This window comes from Amblyomma maculatum, chromosome 3 (genome assembly GCF_055883805.1).
Source record: "Amblyomma maculatum isolate TAMU_Amacu chromosome 3, ASM5588380v1, whole genome shotgun sequence".
In the NCBI taxonomy this organism is placed as follows: Eukaryota; Metazoa; Arthropoda; class Arachnida; order Ixodida; family Ixodidae; genus Amblyomma; species Amblyomma maculatum.
In genome coordinates this window covers 122230093-122249028 of record NC_139346.1, presented here as the reverse complement: position 1 = coordinate 122249028, position 18936 = coordinate 122230093, and the positions used below count along the sequence as shown (strand labels likewise).

The 18936-nt window shown below is 46.7% G+C and overlaps 2 protein-coding genes across 7 annotated transcripts in view; one reads left to right on the top strand and one right to left on the bottom strand.

The window, feature by feature from the left end:
• The window catches only part of LOC146195897 (cholesterol transporter ABCA5-like), a 125027-nt gene extending 107179 nt beyond the window's left edge, over positions 1–17848 (bottom strand). For all 4 annotated transcript variants that reach the window (XM_084597940.1, XM_084597941.1, XM_084597942.1 and 1 more), the window contains exon 1: positions 17602–17848. In XM_084597940.1, the coding sequence (XP_084454066.1) occupies positions 17602–17706 (105 nt within the window). In that variant the 5' untranslated portion in view covers positions 17707–17848. The remainder of the gene's footprint in view (positions 1–17601) is intronic.
• A 200-nt stretch (positions 17849–18048) lies between these two features.
• Positions 18049–18936, top strand: part of LOC146195895 (rRNA methyltransferase 1, mitochondrial-like) — a 113157-nt gene continuing 112269 nt past the window's right edge. For all 3 annotated transcript variants that reach the window (XR_014706052.1, XR_014706051.1, XM_084597939.1), the window contains exons 1-2: positions 18049–18187; positions 18364–18533. Coding sequence is in view for 1 of the 3 variants with exons in the window: in XM_084597939.1 (XP_084454065.1) it covers positions 18167–18187; positions 18364–18533 (191 nt within the window). In the remaining 2 variants the exon portion in view is untranslated. The remainder of the gene's footprint in view (positions 18188–18363; positions 18534–18936) is intronic.

The window sequence follows — 18936 nt, the reverse complement described above, 5'->3', positions numbered from 1 at the left end:
AAAAGATTTAGTGGCAACAACTTATAACTTCGTGCCAGAAAGTCAGGTTGAAAATCAACTTTTTTTTGCAGCGCGTTGCTCCTGAGGCAAAGTTTGCGATTTTTTTTTTTTTGCTTTAAAAAGTGCCAGAAGAAACAAAAATATTTTTAGTAACTTTCATTACAGTAAATAACGCATATGAATATTGACTAAAATGTAACGAACGACAAAATTTTCGTAGGCAAGCAGCAGGGCTCCAAACTTGCAACTTTTTGAAACGGCAGAAACTGCGTTTTCCATCTCCAGTGATATACAATTTTATTTTTCCGAGACAAGTATTGGGTATCTTGTAAAACTAAGGTTTACTCCTTTGTTACAAGACATTTGCGCACCACAAATAAAAATTCATTGAAAACAAAAAAATTGTCATGGAACCTGGATTACCGCTCTTATCTACATTCATATATTTTATATACCCATGCCAGGAAACCGAATGGCTAGCGAACATGGCAGCAACTTAAACGCTGGTAAATGTGGACTAGCGAAAAGATTGCAGATTGAGACTCGAAACACCAGTCCCTCGTTCATAAATATGCTACAGCGAACCATGTCTTCATTCTTTTTCAACAGCCGCCAGCATGCGGCCTTATCACTGTGATTGTAGTGTACGGATCGATTCTGTCATCCTCATTATCATCCTCATCATCAGCCTGATTATACGCACTGCAGGGCGAAGGCCTCTCCCATATTTCTCCGCTTAACCCGGTTCTGTGCTAGCTGCATCCACTTGACCCCTGCGAACTTCTTAACTTCATCCGCCCACCTAACTTTCTGCCGCCCCCTGCTGCGCTTTCCTTCCTTTGGAATCCAGTTTGTTACCCTAAGCGACCATCGGTTATCCTCTCTTCGCACTACATGTCCTGCCCATGTCCATTTCTTCTTCTTAATTTCCACTAGAATGTCGGTAACTTGAATTATTTCTCTGACCCACTCTGCACGCTTTCTATCTCTTAATATTACCCCTACCATTTTTCGTTCCATAGCCCTCTGGGTTGTCCTCAACTTAAGTAGAACTCTCTTGGTTAGCCTTCACGTTTCAGCCCCATAGGTGAGTACAGGCAAGATGCAACTGTTGTATACTTTGCTCTTGAGCGATACCGGTAAGCTGCTAGTCATAATCTGTGAGTGCTTGCCAAATGCGCTCCATCCCAATCTTATTCTTCTTGTTATTTCCTTTTCGTGATCCGGATCTGCGGTTACTACCTGTCCTAAGTAGACATATTCGTCTACTACTTCCAGTATTTCGCTACCTAATGTAAACTGCTGTTCCTTCCCGAGGCTGTTGAACATTACCTTAGTCTTCTGCATATTGATTTTCAAGCCTACCTTTCTACTTTTCCTGTCCAGGTCATCAATCATTATTTGCAGTTCATCCCCCGAGTTGCTTAGCAAGGCAATGTCGTCAGCAAATCGCAGATTACTGAGGTATTCTCCATCTACCCTTATCCCTAACTGCTCCCATTCCAAGTCTCTGAATACTTCCTCTAAACAAGCTGTGAATAGTACTTCTCATTCGATTCTGTACTCTCTGTTAGTTCATGCTCGTCGTCGCGAGACGCGATTTTATCATTTTCTTAGTCGCGCAAGATGCATCGAGGTGTATCTCGAAAGATTCCAGTCACCTGCTTGTGTTTCCACAATGTTCCAATACCATATACTACACTTAGTTCCGAGAAGTAAACATCTACCTGTGTTTTTGTCTGCCGGCTATCTCATTTGAGTTCTTAACTTTTCTTAATGATGGTAACAAACTACAAATGTTCTATTAAACACGGGATAATGAAATGCGGGAAATCGACTGGGATAAAAAAATAGAAAATAAAATGCACGCGGTTAAGCGTCATTTGAATGACTAGACTGAGCAACTTACATAACTCTCTTCGTTGAAGTGGATTTGACAAGAGCGAGAATAGGCATTACACATCAGGCGCACTCGCATCTGAATGCGATGAATCGGTAACTACTGCGTTGTGCATGCATGCACTCCGTGTATACTCAGTGTGAGAGCAAACAGAGAGCAATGTTTTCGATAGGTGCAAGCAGTGCATCGCATACTTTACCCTAAACTCTCCATTGCACCTGATTCCTGAGCCCCGTTGACAGGAGTGCTGAACTTTGGAAGAAATTCGGGTTGTTTTATTGGGTTTAAAGGGACACAGAATGGCGGTTAAAAATCGCTATAGAATGGCTACATTGTGTAGAGAAAATTGCATTGAGCGCGCATGCCAAGTACAGATTTTATGATATTTGGCGACCACCAGCGTCTCTGCCGTTGATTGATTGATTGATTGATTGAAAGTTTAATTTCCACCGATTTAGGAGGCCCCCTACTCCTCGCTCCTGGCACGCAGGCCTGAGGAACGGGGGCTGGAACCTCCGCGACTAAGGACTGGCCATTATAAATTGGTTATTCGCGGCCTCAGCCGCCAGGCGGATGGCTCTTTGCTGGTCAGCGGGGACGTTGCTTCGTAACAGGGTTACCCTGGCCGTTCTTGACGGCAGTGACGTAACGCGTGCTTCCTAAGCACGCGTTGCCTCACTGTTCGCTAAAGACTGTTATGAAGAAGGTTGGATGTATGCCGGCAGGAGGCGACGGCACTGGTCTACTTTCCTTCGCCTCCTTCCTCTACTGTTAGTGGCGAGGGAGGTAAGACCCCACCCAACACCCCGCCCCTCGCCCCCCCCCCTTCCCCCCCCCCCCCCCCCCCCCAGCAGACTTAATGCAACATGCGCTTAACACGCCTTAGAACGCTAGGATCAAGAAATACCCGATGATGTTGCCGACACGAAGGAATGGGGAACAAAGACTAAGTAAGAACTTCGGTCATCTGCTTGCTAGATAGGCTATATACAAGTAATCTAAAGAAAGGCGCGCAGTAGAAATTGAAGGGGTTCGCAGCCTTCTTAAGGAATTCTCATAGAGTCCCTTCCGGCGCCTGTCCAGTCGGTGCAAATAGGTAAGGCAAGTGAGAATTAAGACGCCTAATAAGTAAACATGTTAAAAAAAGGATGGTCTCCCATTTTGAAAGAGAGAGAGAGAAAAAAAAGCGAAACTAGCTGATGTACGAACAATTGAACAAGACCTAATCCCCAAACCCTACAGGAAGAAACAGGTTATTACGACGCATGGGTTCCCACCATACGAAAGTTGCGAATATTCTGTGTATTGCCAGTACCTTCTTCCTCGCACAGTGTTGAGCTTTCATGATATAGGCAACCTTTGCAAACAAGGATGCTCTGCAGATTTGCGCAAAACATTGCAGATTTGACCGAGTGGGTATTTGCTCGCTCGGCTTAGAGTATGAGTTGAAAGGGAAAACGTAGAGGCTGTTTTCAATCGCCGATATCTCTGCAGCTGCATTATGCCAGATCAAAATTGATTTGAAGAAGGATGATTGACGAATTCATACCTATCAGTATCATTGGCTGTCTTTACCATCGGTAGACACAGTGGGGATTCACAATCCCCTGCCTCCATTATAATGACCACGCGTAATTAACACGTGTGATTACGCGCGCTGTTAAGGAGATTGGCGGAGGAAAGGGCACACTGGCCATCACTCACCACCTCCCATCTCCCGCGGCGACGCTGCCGCTGGCTTCCCTCTTTCCTCCCGGCGTAACCGGGAGACCTCCTTTCCCCTGTCCGAGTCGAGGAGCGCACCTGTCGCAACTCGCTCGGGGCTTTTGCTCGGGGCTCAGTTCATAATTTCCGCCAAGGAGACCACCGTCGTCACCCAGAATCGCCCAGTCACCGTACGCACCTACCGCAACGGGCTGTGAACGCGAAGCCGCGCCAGGTGAGCAGACTCATCCTCTCACTTCCTTGCGTGTACTTCCCCATCAGGTGGTGTATTTCACCCCCGTACGCGAGCGGGGCGTTCGCTCGCTACGGCGGTTGCACTTGAGTGCTGTTCTCTTGATGTGTACTCGAGCACAATAAACTGTTCGAGTACGTAACTCGGCGCTTGTCCCTTCTGGCTCGAACCCGCCGAAGTAACAAGTTTTCGCACCGCGTGTTGGGGGTCATATCTCTGTCTCTTAGGGCTGCACGTCGGGGCTAGAAGGCGACTGTAGCGTCCATCCCCCCCCCCCCCCCCCCCCCCCCCGTGGCGCATTCTTGCGAGAGTAACTCCCATATATGGGGGTTACTTTAACGTGGGGAAAAAGGGTTAAGCGTGCTATCGGAGTACAGCAGGCAAGGATCCACCGCGCTCACACTAATACAAGCTGTGTTCTAGCACCCTCACATGTAGGCAGCAATACCAGCGCGTCCTTATGTGAGCCGCGGCCGCGCCGCTCGGCTCCCAGAGCCTGTCGAATACTAGTCGAAAAAAAACAACAATAAAATGTATCCTACCGCTTTCTTCCTAAAGCTCTCTTAGGTTGACTAGGCTCCCCATTGCACTTATGCAGTTCAAATGGTCATCACTTGCACTCAAGGGAAGCAGGGAAGTCCTCTCTCTCTCTCTCTCTCTCTGAGGCTGGCTGCTGCGAGCTATCGTGACGAACTGGCTATAGGGCGCGGCATAACGAATAGCAATGTTACTTCTCATGCCACCAGCGTGCGCGCTCAAAAGTGCCTACTCTACAACGCTGTCCGTCCTCCCGTAGTGCATGGCAGTCAAAATACTACGAGAGAATGCCCGTCATACCAGCGTCCGCGCGTCACCCTACTCCAGAGCGATGGTGTTGTGTGACCTCCTGCTCTCACAGAAAATTACCAAGATTACAGTGGCTAGCGTCAACTCCTCAGCTCTCGCGGTATTAAACGGTTATAGTGGTTTTACTTTCTTGCCATTGTGCAATCCCCACTTCACTATTAGACGAGACTGAAACTCAGTCCTGCTCACTGCCATGACTATGTGTCGATAGTCGTATACAAACACACACTCGTTTGTAACACCTCTGGCCCCAGGTTCGGGCGCCAAGAATATAGAGGTTATTCTCGCAAAAATGCAACATGGGGGGGGGGGGGGGGGGGGGGGGGGGGACGCTACAGTCGCCTTCTAGCCCCGACGTGCAGCCCTAAGAGACAGAGATATGACCCCCAACACGCGGTGCGAAAACTTGTTACTTCGGCGGGTTCCAGCCAGAAGGGACAAGCGCCGAGTTACGTACTCGAACAGTTTATTGTGCTCGAGTACACATCAAGAGAACAGCACTCAAGTACAACCGCCGTAGCGAGCGAACGCCCCGCTCGCGTACGGGGGTGAAATACACCACCTGATGGGGAAGTACACGCAAGGAAGTGAGAGGATGAGTCTGCTCACCTGGCGCGGCTTCGCGTTCACAGCCCGTTGCGGTAGGTGCGTACGGTGACTGGGCGATTCTGGGTGACGACGGTGGTCTCCTTAGCTGACATTATGAACCGGGCCCCAAGCAAAAGCCCCGAGCGAGTTGCGACAGGTGCGCTCCTCGACTCGGACAGGGGAAAGGAGGTCTCCTGGTTACGCCAGGAGGATAGAGAGCCAGCGGCATCGTCGCCGCGGGAGATGGGAGGCGGTGAGGGGTGGCCAGTGTGCCCTTTCCTCTGCCAATCTCCTTAACAGCAGGCGTAATCACGCGTGTTAATTACGTGCGGTCTTTATAATGGAGGCAGAGGATTCCCCACAACACTCAATGCCTCTTTAATGACCCAAAGCGACTAAGGCTTCTAGGGACGCAAGACACTGGGCCGCCTAGGGTCCTTTAACGTGCAGTGACATCGCTCCGTACACGGGTGTCTTACGGCCGCAGTGGCCGGAATGTGATCCCGCATCTACAGAAGTCGAGCGCCCTATCCATTCAGTTATCACGATGGGTCTCAATAAATTCGGTCTTTATAATTAGTCTTTTTCAAGCAAAAAGACACGAATGCGGAATTTCTTTTCTTGTGTAATTAGCGCTCAGTTTCATAAGTTGTATAATTTTGTAAGTAATTTACACCTGATTTTGCTTTAGGCGAAGCCTATCCAGCTTGTTTTTCAAATAAAAAAGAAATGGAAATCTGTAATTGATAAATAACTGCTAGGTAATGCAGGGCAAGCGTGACGAGTGATTGGTGGCTAATTCTAGATTCATAATTAATTTGTTAACTATAAATGACTAAAATGAACTAATTACCAGATCGGAAAAATAAAAAATAAAATAAGGTCAATCGAAAAAAATACACAATAAAATAAGTAAAAACTTGCAAAAAAACTACAACTGCTGGATCATTGCATCGCTGCCCGTTATAGTTAAAAAAGCAGATGGAGGAAACGAACCTATTCTCTTTATTGCAGATCACCCATAATTTTTCAATTCCGAGAGCTTCCATCTTCACATCATTCATAGTTCGACATTGGCGCTCTTTGGACTCAGGTGCTCAGAACAATCGATTTTAATGACTCCCAATTTCTTCTAGAGGCACAGTTGAATGTGCTATCGTATGCACATTAATTACTGCTAAATAAATTGTTCGTGGTGAGGAAAATTCCGAAATAAACTCTAAGCCACTTCTGACTACAAAGGTTTAATGTCACAGCAATTCACTGAAAATATATATTTAGCGTTCTAACATAAATAACAAAGGAGTCGCCGAATTATGGACCAATAAAACCTGAAAAATCGAGCCCCTGCTCATAACGTGAACTCAAATACTAAACAAAGCGCATCCACTATCTAGACAACTTGTGCTGGAATGAAGGCACAGAGCTTCACCAAGGAAATAAAATTAAAATTCTTCATTTGACCGAATATATGTAACTCCGCCAATTTCGAATAAAACACGAGTTTTACCTTACACCTGTGTGCCAAAAAAATATTTCCGAAAACCAGGTTTAAATGCAGTTCTTACATAAAAATTTCCTGCATGAAATTGCGTGGTTCGCCACTGCGCAAAACTTCTCTAGTTCGGTGTTTCCCGTTTATTCCTGACCGTAAAGCCCTTCAATGTCCATTGTGTAAACACTGAATGACAACCTCGGAGCTCATCCTCGAGGATAACTTCGACCAGTACATTTTAGAAGCGTGAGGGGACGAGAACATTTAGCTACCGATTGGATGCCTAATAACATCACTGTGTGATACACTGCGCAGGTCAACTGCTCCGAGGGATTTGTGCGTGAGTGCTTTCGCACAGCGTTAACAAAAGCGGGCAAGTTTGCAGAAGCGGCAGTGATGCGCATAAAGGAAGTAACGTAGGCGGCGAAGTATAATTTCAATAAATAAAAATAATAAATACCTGATCTGGAAAAAGTTTGTTGGGGAGAACTGCCATTTTTTAATGAAAATAACGACCAGAATGTAGAGCATTTCATTTCCCAGCGAGAAAGAACACGAGCAAATTATGTTTACTCGCAAATACCTTGAAAAAAAAAACGAAATTACAAAACAACATCTTTTCTAGGCGAATTTGAACTTGAAGATATAGCGCCTTGTTCTCACTTCCTGAATTCGAAAAAAAAAAAAGGAAAAAAAAAAGAAAAACAGGAAGAAACGACCGCGATTATCATGCGCTTTATTCTATACAAGTACTCTTTTACATGTGTGCTGTAGTGTTACCAAACGTTTAAACGAATTTCCTAACTCGATCGCAGAGCGGTTTGGCAAGCGGTTAACTACAGAATAAAGAACACGAGTTACTATATACACGCTGCTGTTCTGCAAGTGGCAGCAGTCGCGGTGGAGGATGGAGTTAAAGATAAGAACTGCTTACGCTGTTATTAAGGCTCTGACGTGTTGGGAACATACGTGGAGGAGATATCTGATAAGAGTGGGCACTGCCAAGATATACTGTGAAGCAAACGTGCAAGACCGATTGCCGGCGAGGCAAAATAAAAAAGCAAGAAGGAGAAAAAAGAAACGTCCGCAGAGAAGGCCGTCAACTTTCTCCGACTAATGCGCACAGCTGCAAAAGGCGCTTTAAGCATCTATTAGACTTATTTTCCCTGCATCAGAAAAGCAGGCTGGCGAAATTAAAGCCACCAATTCACACACTCCATTCCCAGCTTCCATATGAATTGGCAGGGGTCGAATTGCGCTACTATCACGTCGCAAAAACTGTGACAAACCTGTCAATCAGCCCTCGATCCTATTGGTCGACAGTTCCGCCGGCCAGAATCGACCAATAGGAGCGAGGCTAGCTGATCGGTTTGTTACAGATTTGTGACAGTTTTGCGATGTGATCATAGCGTAATTTGGGCTTAGATCAAGTTTGGTGCACGCAACCGCCATCAGCGATCACTGCTGCGCTTAGCTGTTTTCCCACCTGTGTAAATGCCCAAAGAGTTATGCTAAAGGAGGTAATGTTGTAAATCAAGACGAAGTTCACCATGTCGATCACAAAAGCGAAAAGCCTAGAGAGAGAAGCGAGCACTTCATATGAGGCCCTGTGACACTTTTTCACGCCTCCAACGTGCGCGGACAGCCATGTGCTACTCGCTCTGTCGTATCCACAAGTGGCGTATACGTCAACCCAATCGACAACACATTAGCCAGGAACGTTTTGAGCCAAACGCGCATCTCTAATTCTTAAGAAAGTCGTGGCGCGCATAACATGACCCAAGCGGCTGATGAAAGCACTAAAAGGCAGCGTAAGAGAACAGCTAACTTTCCGCTGTATACAGACTACCGCAGAGCCACATCCGGACATGAATATGCTTGTGCATGTACTCCCGGCGCAAACGGTGACATTTTAGGTCTCAAAATCGCAGGACCACGAGCCGGACGTACGTTATCAGACCATGACAGTTCCATAAGTAGACGTCGCAAGTGAGGTGGCCAACAATATATGACCAGCATCTGTTTTTCTAAATCGCGTCCACTGTGTTGACGCCAACAGTAGAAACACAAGGACGGACTAGCAGCTCGGTTTGTTGCAACCTGTGCGTATATATGTACTGCACCTTTTCGGGTTGCCGCGGAAGCTCTTCGCGGTCGAACAATAGCAAGGGCCGACACTCCTCTGCTTCTCGGAGAGTACGCATCTGCTGTCCCAGTATTTATTCGCGGTGCAGAACAAAACGCGCGCATGTGCAACTGAGAGTGTATGTATGCACGGTGCTCGGAGCAAGTCCCTACAATAGAATTGTCGCATTACTCTCGTACTCCAGCCTTCCCTTATTCTCTGGCCTGAACCACTAACCCATGCGCTGTCCGTTCTTACGGTACGCATTCCACTTTAGGTATACTCTTCAAGGTCACTGCGCATGTGTGCGCCCATATATGTGCGGGCCAAAAATCTCACAATACACATAACGCCCAAGCTTATAATATAAACCCGTAGTATACCGGTACACCTACGAAGCAAAATCATGTATGTGCGAGTACTTCCGGTGAATTTTCTCTTCGTAAACATAAACAAATTGGCACCTTAAATATCACGCCGTTGGTTGAAGCGGTACGTTCGCTGTGAGGGCTCCTCAGATTTCGAGAATGTGAACACCAGCTTGTAAACAGGTAGACAAGAAATGTGCGCTGGAATAATTTCTCACAATTGTACAAGAAAGGTCACGTCTCTCTCTCTCTCTCTCTTTGAAAGCTCCAGCAATCAGATACGCAATTTTTGCTACCGTGTTGTAAAAAACGAAGGCTACTGAAAATTCGTAACGTGAGTGATAATTTTGATGAAAAGCAAACTCTACTGCCCTACGGTAAACCTCTATTTGAGTCGTACCCCGCCGGGGTGGCGCAGTGGTTACGGCGCTCGACTACTGTTCCCAAGGACGCGGGATCGAATCCCGGCCTCGGCGGCAGCTTTTCGTTGGAGGCGAAAAGCAAGGCGCCCGTGTGCTGTGCGATGTCAGTGCACGTTAAAGAACCCCAGGTGGTCGAAATTTCCGGAGTCCTCCACTACGGCGTCTCTCATAGCCTGAGTTGCTTTGGGACGTTAAACCCCGCAAACCAATCTATTTGAGTCGTAGCATTTTAAGTTCCTTGTTTCTTAAATGCAACGCATATGGATGTGGTGCTCAAGTGAACCTCCCAACGTGACGTGCGATGGACCTCGCATAAATTTCGCATCAATGTCGCATCAAACCCTCGAAATATGAATCAATTTCGAGGGTTTAAACTGACAGTGCTCAGCGCGCTGGCAGAAGCGCGGGCGTTTTTGTATTTGGAAAGTCCGTGTCGAAAAATGCGGCCGCGCAGCGACCGCGATTCGATAATAATGTGCTTTAACGAGATCCGTTCAGCCGCTCTCCAACGAAGGATTTCCCGTGCAGGTGATTAGATAGAAACCTCGTATGGGTTTCTTCGCGCCAGTGTATTACTCTGCAGGGGAACATATGTGGCTGGGACAAATATAGGTACGTTACCTGCCACCGTAAGTGGCGTGCGTCGTATATATATCAAGTGTGCCCGCGAAACTTAAAAGATGGGTAACGTAACCAACCTTTTAAGAAAAACGGAATGTGCAGTCGTGAGCAAAAGTGGTATACAACACTCAGTCGGTGACGGAGCTCGGCAAAACTGCGTCTAAATGTCATCTAGCGAAGCGACAGGGGCACCAGCAGTAGCACATGCATGTGGGTAAAATGGGGCACCATCACTATTGTCTCGATCCCAGATAGCTATTGCTAGATGGCCTTGCAATGCAATTTTTCTTAGCTCCGCCACCGGCTGGGTATTGTATACCACTTTTGCTCACGACTGCACATATCCCCAGTGGAACCCGACAGAAGACTAGCTGTTGACAGCCACGTGGCCTTTCGCCAGCGGTAACTAGTTGGCCAATACTATTCACCAATAATTTTGTTTATTGGCTTCAATGACGAAGTGTCCATGCAGAAGTTGTACATCACATTCAAAATTACGCAGCTTTATCACGTGACCGACTGCTCCTCGCCCATACAGTGCCCAGGCAAATCCCAATCGGGGAGAGCATTCCAGAGCATTCCAACCAAAGAGAATGATGCAGCACCGGGGATCCTACTCAAGACGGGGTGGCATCGCACATGGCCAAAAAATAACGGCACAGGAAAAGAAATCACGACGCAAAATCAGGTGTCATGAATTAAAGCGATTTTAGGGCTTTTAGGTGACTGAAGGTGACGCATGTGTCAGCTGATTTTGCTGTGTGATACGCTACCTATAAGCTCGCGCGTGAATAGACTTAAGTGCGTGAAAAGAACAGTGGTGAGATCACCACTGTTCTTTTCAGCGTTTGAGTCTGGCAAAACTTTGGGGAAAGTGTTTTCATGACGGGGTGTTGGACATATGATCAATGAATCCATGCTGAACTGCTGCCGCTACTTGCAACTCGCTGGTGCCGTGACAGGTCACAATAATTACAATAATGAGTGAAGCGTTAAACGGCGCTCTAAAAACATTTCGCATCAGACCAGGTGCATTTTGCGAAATTAAGGAGCACGTTGACGAGGCAGGAACGATGGAGAAAGAAGCGAAACCTTAAGAAATGTCTGGAGAAGTTGCCAAGAGAGCAAAAATATATTTTTGTTATCCTGATGACTATTGGACTATTCGGCAAACGTGGAAACACAAAACGTCACTCGTTCCGAAATTATTTTCTTCAACTTTAATTTCATTCACTTTATTCTTGGGAACTGCTCGTTCGAATACGCTGAAATGTTTCTAGATTAAGTTGTATTCTGTTTTCAATAGTGGCCTGAACCTAAGCGTTTAGAGAATGCTATGTGAGGTGTGAAATAAAATAGGTTTAAAGCTCTCTTTTACGGTTCATGACAAGTGAGAGTTTTTTTTTTTTTTTTCTTTTTTCGTTCGATGCGGTTCGCCGTACCACAGCCTTCCCATATGTTACTTCACGCTTGGGGAGACGTCACCGCACTAAAAAAGCTGTGCAGCATGTGCCTGCACTGTAAAATCAGTAAAAAAAAAAAAAAAAAAAAAAAAAAAAAAAAAAAAAAAAAAACGACAAGGTCATATGCAGGTCAATCTTAGCACTGATGTGCGTTCCGCATATCATGGTATACGCAGTCACAACTGCCGTCGCGGCTGGCTGGCAGCGTAACTCCTAAAACGAAACAACGCAGTCGACGCAATATACACTTTAGGCGTGAGGATGAGTATCAGTAATAGCATTTGGTGATCAGGTCATATCGACCGATGCCTGCCCCGCGAAGAGTCTGATACTCCGGGGACTGTTCGAATTTTCGAATTATCAGAATTTCCGGGGTTTGCGAGCAGTAAGGTCAAAACACTGTAGTACATTTCTCCCTTTTGGCGATTCAAAGGTGAACCTTATATTCAAACCATGGAGTTGATTGTTTGAGTGAGTGAGTGAGTGAGTGAGTGTGTGTGTGTGTGTGTGTGTGTGTGTGTGTGTGTGTGTGTGTGTGTGTGTGTGTGTGTGTGTGTGTGTGTGTGTGTGTGTGTGTGTGTGTGTGTGTGTGTGTGTGTGTGTGTGCGTGTGCGTGTGCGTGCCTGCGTGCGTGAGTGCGTGCGCTCAGTACATCGACGCCTTCAAAAGTAAACTATAGATTTTCCTGTTGGGCTAGATAATAATCATCAACATATATTTCTGTCTTTCATAAAAGATCATGTCTAGCATTAATATAGAGATATATCACAGTACGATCCGGTACTGAGCACTAACAGCATGTGCGTACACAAACAGCGTGCATGCTCACTTTTGTGAAAGGTCTCTGTACGTGCTGACTGCATGCACCTGGAGAGAGAGTGGTGGCCAGAAAAGCTCAAAACATCAGAACCAAGAAGACATTTTCGCTGCCCGTCACGCACAGGCTCGCGTCAAAGGAAACCGCGGTGAGAAGAGAACGATGGACGCGAGGCGCTTTGCATATATACACGTGGTCGCAACAAACCACGGGAGGCCCACAGAAACTGCGGCTGTGCCTGGCCGTCCGCTAACGATCGCCGCAGTTCTACTATACACTCCGCTTAGGTTACGGTTGACCGTCCTGGGTGATTTGCGGGAACAGTTTGTGTGGATTACTCCACTGAAGAATACACAAAAATTAGTTTCTAATATCTAACTATACAGAATAATTCATATGCATTGGAGTTCTTCAGCTTATAAGTTGCTCTACAGGTTTTCTTTTTATCCTGATAGCCAGAAAAGTTTTCACAGCAGACTGTTTTCAGTCAGAGGGGAAATGTGTTTGGTTGTATAAGGGCCCTTATGTACAACCGAAAACATTTCCTTTGTGTCTGAAAACAGCCTGCTCTTAAGGCATCTGGTTAACCTCCGTGGTTGTATATACGAATGTAGGAAGTCTTTTTCGGCGCTGACGACGTAGGCCTCAACAGCTTCACTCGTGGTCGCCGCGAAATTTTCGAACGAGTGCAAATAAAGGCGGCAAAAAGCCACGATGAGCTTGAGGATCAATGCTGAATAGCGTGCTTCTTGACGGTGAAAGGGAAGCCGATTACGGAAGCGTATTTATGCGACGTCACGGGTGCCATTTTGATATGCTGTGTCGGGCGCTTAGCTTCGGCAGTGCAGACCGGAGAAGGAGGCGATAATCTCTTCATACAGGCCGTTCGCAGTGCTTCAGGGACAGGCACAACAATGACAAAAAAAAAAAAAAAAAAAAAAAAAACGGCCACTGTGATGTCAGTGAATTAATGACCCCCTACACTCCATTGTGAGAGCCCAGTCAAAAAAAGAAAACCAATGGGTCCTATTGGGACGACCAGCCAGATTGAATTGGTTGTGCCGATCCCAAATGGTTCGTACAATTCGGCCTGTCTAACCCCACTGGTTCCTTCATTCCCAATTAGGACGCCCAACTGGGAGTCACGAAACCACAATTGGGCTTCCAATTGGACATTCCATTGGTTCTAACTGGTTCAAAGGAAAGAAACATGCCCAATTGGGAAAATGCAATCATAAGGAAGTGATATTTTTCACTGAGATATGCACATATATAAATATCTTTCTAAAAAAGATAAGAGTGAAAAATTTAAATTATCACAAAAAGTATATACCGTTTAATCTAACTATCAATTGATTTTAATGTGTCCGCCTTCAGGGCGGACATAACTAAATAAAGTGTCACTGACCCCAGTAGGACTGTCTAACAAATGGAGTATATGAGCCTCTACAAAGTGTCCGGTGGGTATACATTGAACCTGTGTTAGTTCCGAGTGTGTGATACATGCTTGTCTCTGATGATTTCTGTAAAAACTTGTAATTTCAATTCACTCGAATAAAAGTTGGCACTCTTGCATCTTCCGTTCTTTTCCTTTATTTAGCTATGACAGTTCAAACCATTTGGTCTCAATCGGTATGCTATTTGAGTTCAATTGGTGAACTATTTGACCTTGATGGGTGACCATTTATTTCCAGTGGAGGCACCAATTCATATCAAATGGTTGGGCCCCATGGGTGACGAGAACACAGCTGTTTCTTGACCAAATCATTTCAGTTGCAAAATTTCTAATTAGACCCGTTGATCTTCTTTGACTGGGAGGTGACAAGCAACTTGCACAAAAAGGCGTTTTTTTTTTTTTGCGTTTCTTTTTGCGTGTGTGTTTTCCCTACTAAATCTGAAATTTCTCTTGAATATGATATACACAAACGGGGTCAGAGAAAAGGAAGAAAGAGCGCATAGCGCACATAGTCGTGTCATTCACTGAATGCTCGAACTGTGTTCCCTTACATTTTGGACGAACCTGCAAAGAGTTCAGTCCAGCGATAAGAAAGACGTTTCCGTCACGAAGGCACGTTTCAGGCATGCTAGGACACACCCCGCGGTCTGCGCATGCGTACATTAAAAGAGTAAGACAACTGCGCGGTGGCTGTTACCGAAGGCTACACCGCATTCATTCCATGAATAATCTATATCGGTCGCACGGGTGCGCCCTACGGCCTTTCACCGAGAGGCGTAAACGTGTGGACAATGCCAGCCCGTCGCTTTGTCATCTGCATCGATCCGCCCACACGTATTTTTACGTAATCGTAATAACTTGCTAGATCTCAGCGAAGTGAATAGACGAAACAAATGCAAATAAAAGTGCGCGTCTAAACGATCAACAAACAGCGATTTTTTTTTTTGTCCGAATATATACCTTTTGTCCGACTATATAACTCTGAACAAGTATACCTCTTCCTTGAGGCAAATATATATAGACATATGTTTGGAGTCCTAGCCAGTGATTCTGGACGAGGAGGTGAGGCAGGAAAGAGGTTGTACCATAAAGTGCTCTGTGAAGGCAACTGCGACTGGACACGAAGAAGAAATTGGTAGGGAGTCTTCAAGTCAAAAACTGAGTTCGCACGCGGCTCGAAATTCTAACCACGGTAATCACGAATCAGTACGTAGGTGGGGGCATCATTTTCACTGGGCGCAGTTTATTGCCCCTTTGTCGATGCTTCGGTTGGATGCGGAAAGAGTGAGGCGCGCAGTTAATTACTAGAATATCGTATGGTGCACGCCCTACAATGTGATATACCGGTCCCGACAAAAATTTGAAAAGATGCAGAGAGGGCGACGCGATCCAACACGAGGGCAGGCCGGCGTGGTCTGAGTGTGACTCGGAACCCAGGAGTCTCTGAGGGCTCGCTTCCCATTCCAAAGAAGCTATCCGAGTTGGTAGCTGCTGCATGCTATATGGAAGAATCGTGACGTCACACAACCATCCGACCAATAAGCGCCCGGCCATGCCACCAGCTAACTACCACCTGCGAGCTAAAGCCACACTCGTGATTTTCGCTCACAACGCAGGATTTTCTGGAACCCGAGATTTAACGTGCGCCCTCGCGTCAAAATTGCAGGATCTCTTTGGGACATCCAGAGCATCGTCTCTGAACGCTGGATGTACCCGTTCGGATGAGAGAGAGCGTGTTAAAGGGCCACTGTCCAGGGAAGGCCCTTTTAAGCAAAGGAGCCCAGTGTTTCGATCAGGTAGCGGAGATAGTCTGTGCAAAATGCTACAGTGACACGCGCGCCGCAAAGCATCGAAAATACAATTCAAAGCTCTCTCATGCTCTCCTTTGGGAAGCCAGCTTCCCCGTTTCCTTCGCTGGCCCGACGGGCCACAGTAATGACGTACATACCGCGAACGACGTCCATTGGTCCGTCTCGCTGACTGACGGGAGAAGGATGGGTGTCTAGCGCTCGCTGCGCGCTATTCCCTCGCCACGGCCAGACTGAAACCAGCGACGCGCGCTCCCTCGGCCGTTTTTTTTTTTTTTTTTTTTTTTCGCGCTCGCGGAGTGCCACTTCCCACCTCCCGCCAAACGCGGAGGAGGAAGGGGAATTTGTCTTGCGGAGGCTAGACGACCTCGGGCAGGAGAGTGAAATACCTCTGCGAGGGAACGGAAGGAGAGAAGCATGACAGAATCGGGTGATTGCGGTGGCTGTAACTGCGTTATTAGTTACCGTTTTCAAAAACATTTTGCGGCCTTGCGTTCTAGGGGCGAAGTCTCACAGTCACCGGGGAAGAAAATATTTCCGACCGGAGTGTGGACAGTACCGATCTATGGGATGAGCTAGGTTGCTTGGTGGACTCCTGTTCCGCTCAGTAAAGACCTCTGTTGCTGTGACTATTAATTGTTCCTACCTGATACTCTAGGGGAACACCTTCACATTGCACCGCCATCCTCTCACCCACACTCCACAATTAACCCTTCTTCTCCACTTTCTTTCTTTGACGTTGAAGACATGGAGGACACTTAAGCTAAATCCACCTGAATAGTTTGACGCATGTTCTTTCGCAGGCATCGACACGCCTGTTGCCATCACGCACTATCTGCTTTTCAATCCTGTAAAACGAAGACCGAATTGGGGTCACATGTTCCGCTTTACTGTGTAACAATGCAGTCGTATTTCTCCACAGATCAGGATTTTCGGGTAACGCCGACTCCAAGTTTTCGGCCTGTAACGGGACAAGTAAACAACGCGCGAGCTTCTAAACGAGATGATACACGCACAAATTATAGTATGTGTGCAGGGGGGTACGCCTGCGTGCGTGTTATATGTCGCACCCCATACAATCACTGTCCCTGTCGCAAAATATTCACGCGCACTGAATTGTTTCATGAAGCAAAATTTATCACACCGTTAAATTAACACGCGTATTCTTCCAGCACATACAGCTCGAATTCACGGGTACGTGGAACAAATTAATTAGCATCCATTGGCTGCAAGCTGGCCAGGCTCAAATTTGTTTATAATCAAGAATAATCATCTCAACAATTCCCCACTGCCAGCTAAGCATATATAGACAGTTGACCCAACATAACGAAACGCGCAGACTTCAGATTATGAGCATGCATTGCGTCTCTGCACTCGTTTTTAAAAAAGAAAAAAAGAAGAATCCAGATTGCACTGCGGATATTTTATAATGACTTGTTAGGACATGTGAGTTAAACTATGCGCTTTACCCATGTAGTGTCAGTGCAAATTTCGAAAGAACCTCTATGCCGGCAGCTGGTAGAGCTCAATTTTCGCGCCACTCTCGCCACTTGCTGCTTTCGCTTTGACGCACAACCTGCCAACGCGCACACCGCAGATGGGACACCTGCAAGGCGCGACATAAGGGCGCGCGTTCCGAAATCATGCGCCGTATGCTGTCATTGTGCTACACCAAAAGTGTCATAGTGATCCTAGCGATTATAGAATGTGAAATCACAAGATTTACGGTACTCACAAAGTCTTCGAGGATAATCTCATCTCGGGTGGCCCGCACGGCGCTGGACATCGCCGCTGTCTGCTCCTTGCCCGAAGAACTGAGACTCACGTGCGATAACTGCATGCTTGATATCGCCGAGCTTTCAATAGCGGCGCGATAACGGTACGGTGCGCATGCTTGCGTTCTGCGTCATTTTATCGCATAATGCACGTAACGACGACTGAAAGGGTCTCCTCCATGCGCCGGTCGATAGAGGAGCAGAAAACAAAGGGAAAGTGAAACTAGTACCAGCTCTCGGGGGGAGAGATGAATGCAGCACATATCAGTCGCGAATTAAAAATACGGTATTATTAATTAGTATAACTACACAAAAGTTACTTTATCTTGTCTGTATTGTAAGTTCCCTTTAGAAAATACTTCTTTTCTTTCGGTAGTTTGTCACCGTGCACATCTGGCGCTGCGGTCGAACGACAGACAACGGCGGCAGAACGCGTGTGTGTGTTTTGGTCTTCAGCTCGTTCTCGTTGTTCGTTTCGAAGACGTGTGTTTGATTATCAAATTTACACCCATTTATACGCCCTTCATGATGTCATGTCCTCTTGCTGTAAGTGCCTACCTCCAAGTCTTGTTTTCTGCGCAGTGTCCGAGTCCCCCGAGCGATTGTAACTCACTGCTTTGAACCCCACGTGGTTTTGTCTTTGGCGCTAACGACGCAGGTTGATCTTGTGTCCTTCTCAGTTGTGTCCTTCTCTGATAAGTCTGTTTTTCTTTTCTATGCAGGTTTGTATGAGAGGCACTTTGAAGGTGGCGTACCGCCTGAAGCCTCGGCCAGTGGCGAGCGCTTGGTACTCGCAACAATCGAACCCAGAAGATTGGGAGTCTGTCAGTGGCGACCTTATGTCCATACACGCAAAACTTGAAAGGCAGCGGCCACTTCCCAAGAAACCCAGGTTTCCCATATATTTCGACACTTTGCGTTGACCTTTGTCTGTCATTCATGACTTTGCACGCCTAAAGGTGTGCATGGACCGAAATTCTGAGCCCGAGCCCAACTCGTCCCGGGTCCTACGCTACAGGCCCAAGCCCGGCCCGGCCCGACGCTGAAAGGGCCTTAGCCTGGCCTCGCCCTATGATCAGACTTAAGATCCAGGCACGGCTTAACCTTAATCCGGATCATAAATCTGGCAGTGCTGAAGTTTCTTCTGTGCCTCTGACTTGTGGCTGGAATGACTAAAATTCTGAGCAACAAGAGCAAATTTTGTGTACTCAGCTTCCTTGCTTTTCTAAAAGCGCACAGTCTTGAACTATTAAAGGGTTAATTACGTGGCTGAGTACTCGACGGCTCGTCTCGCT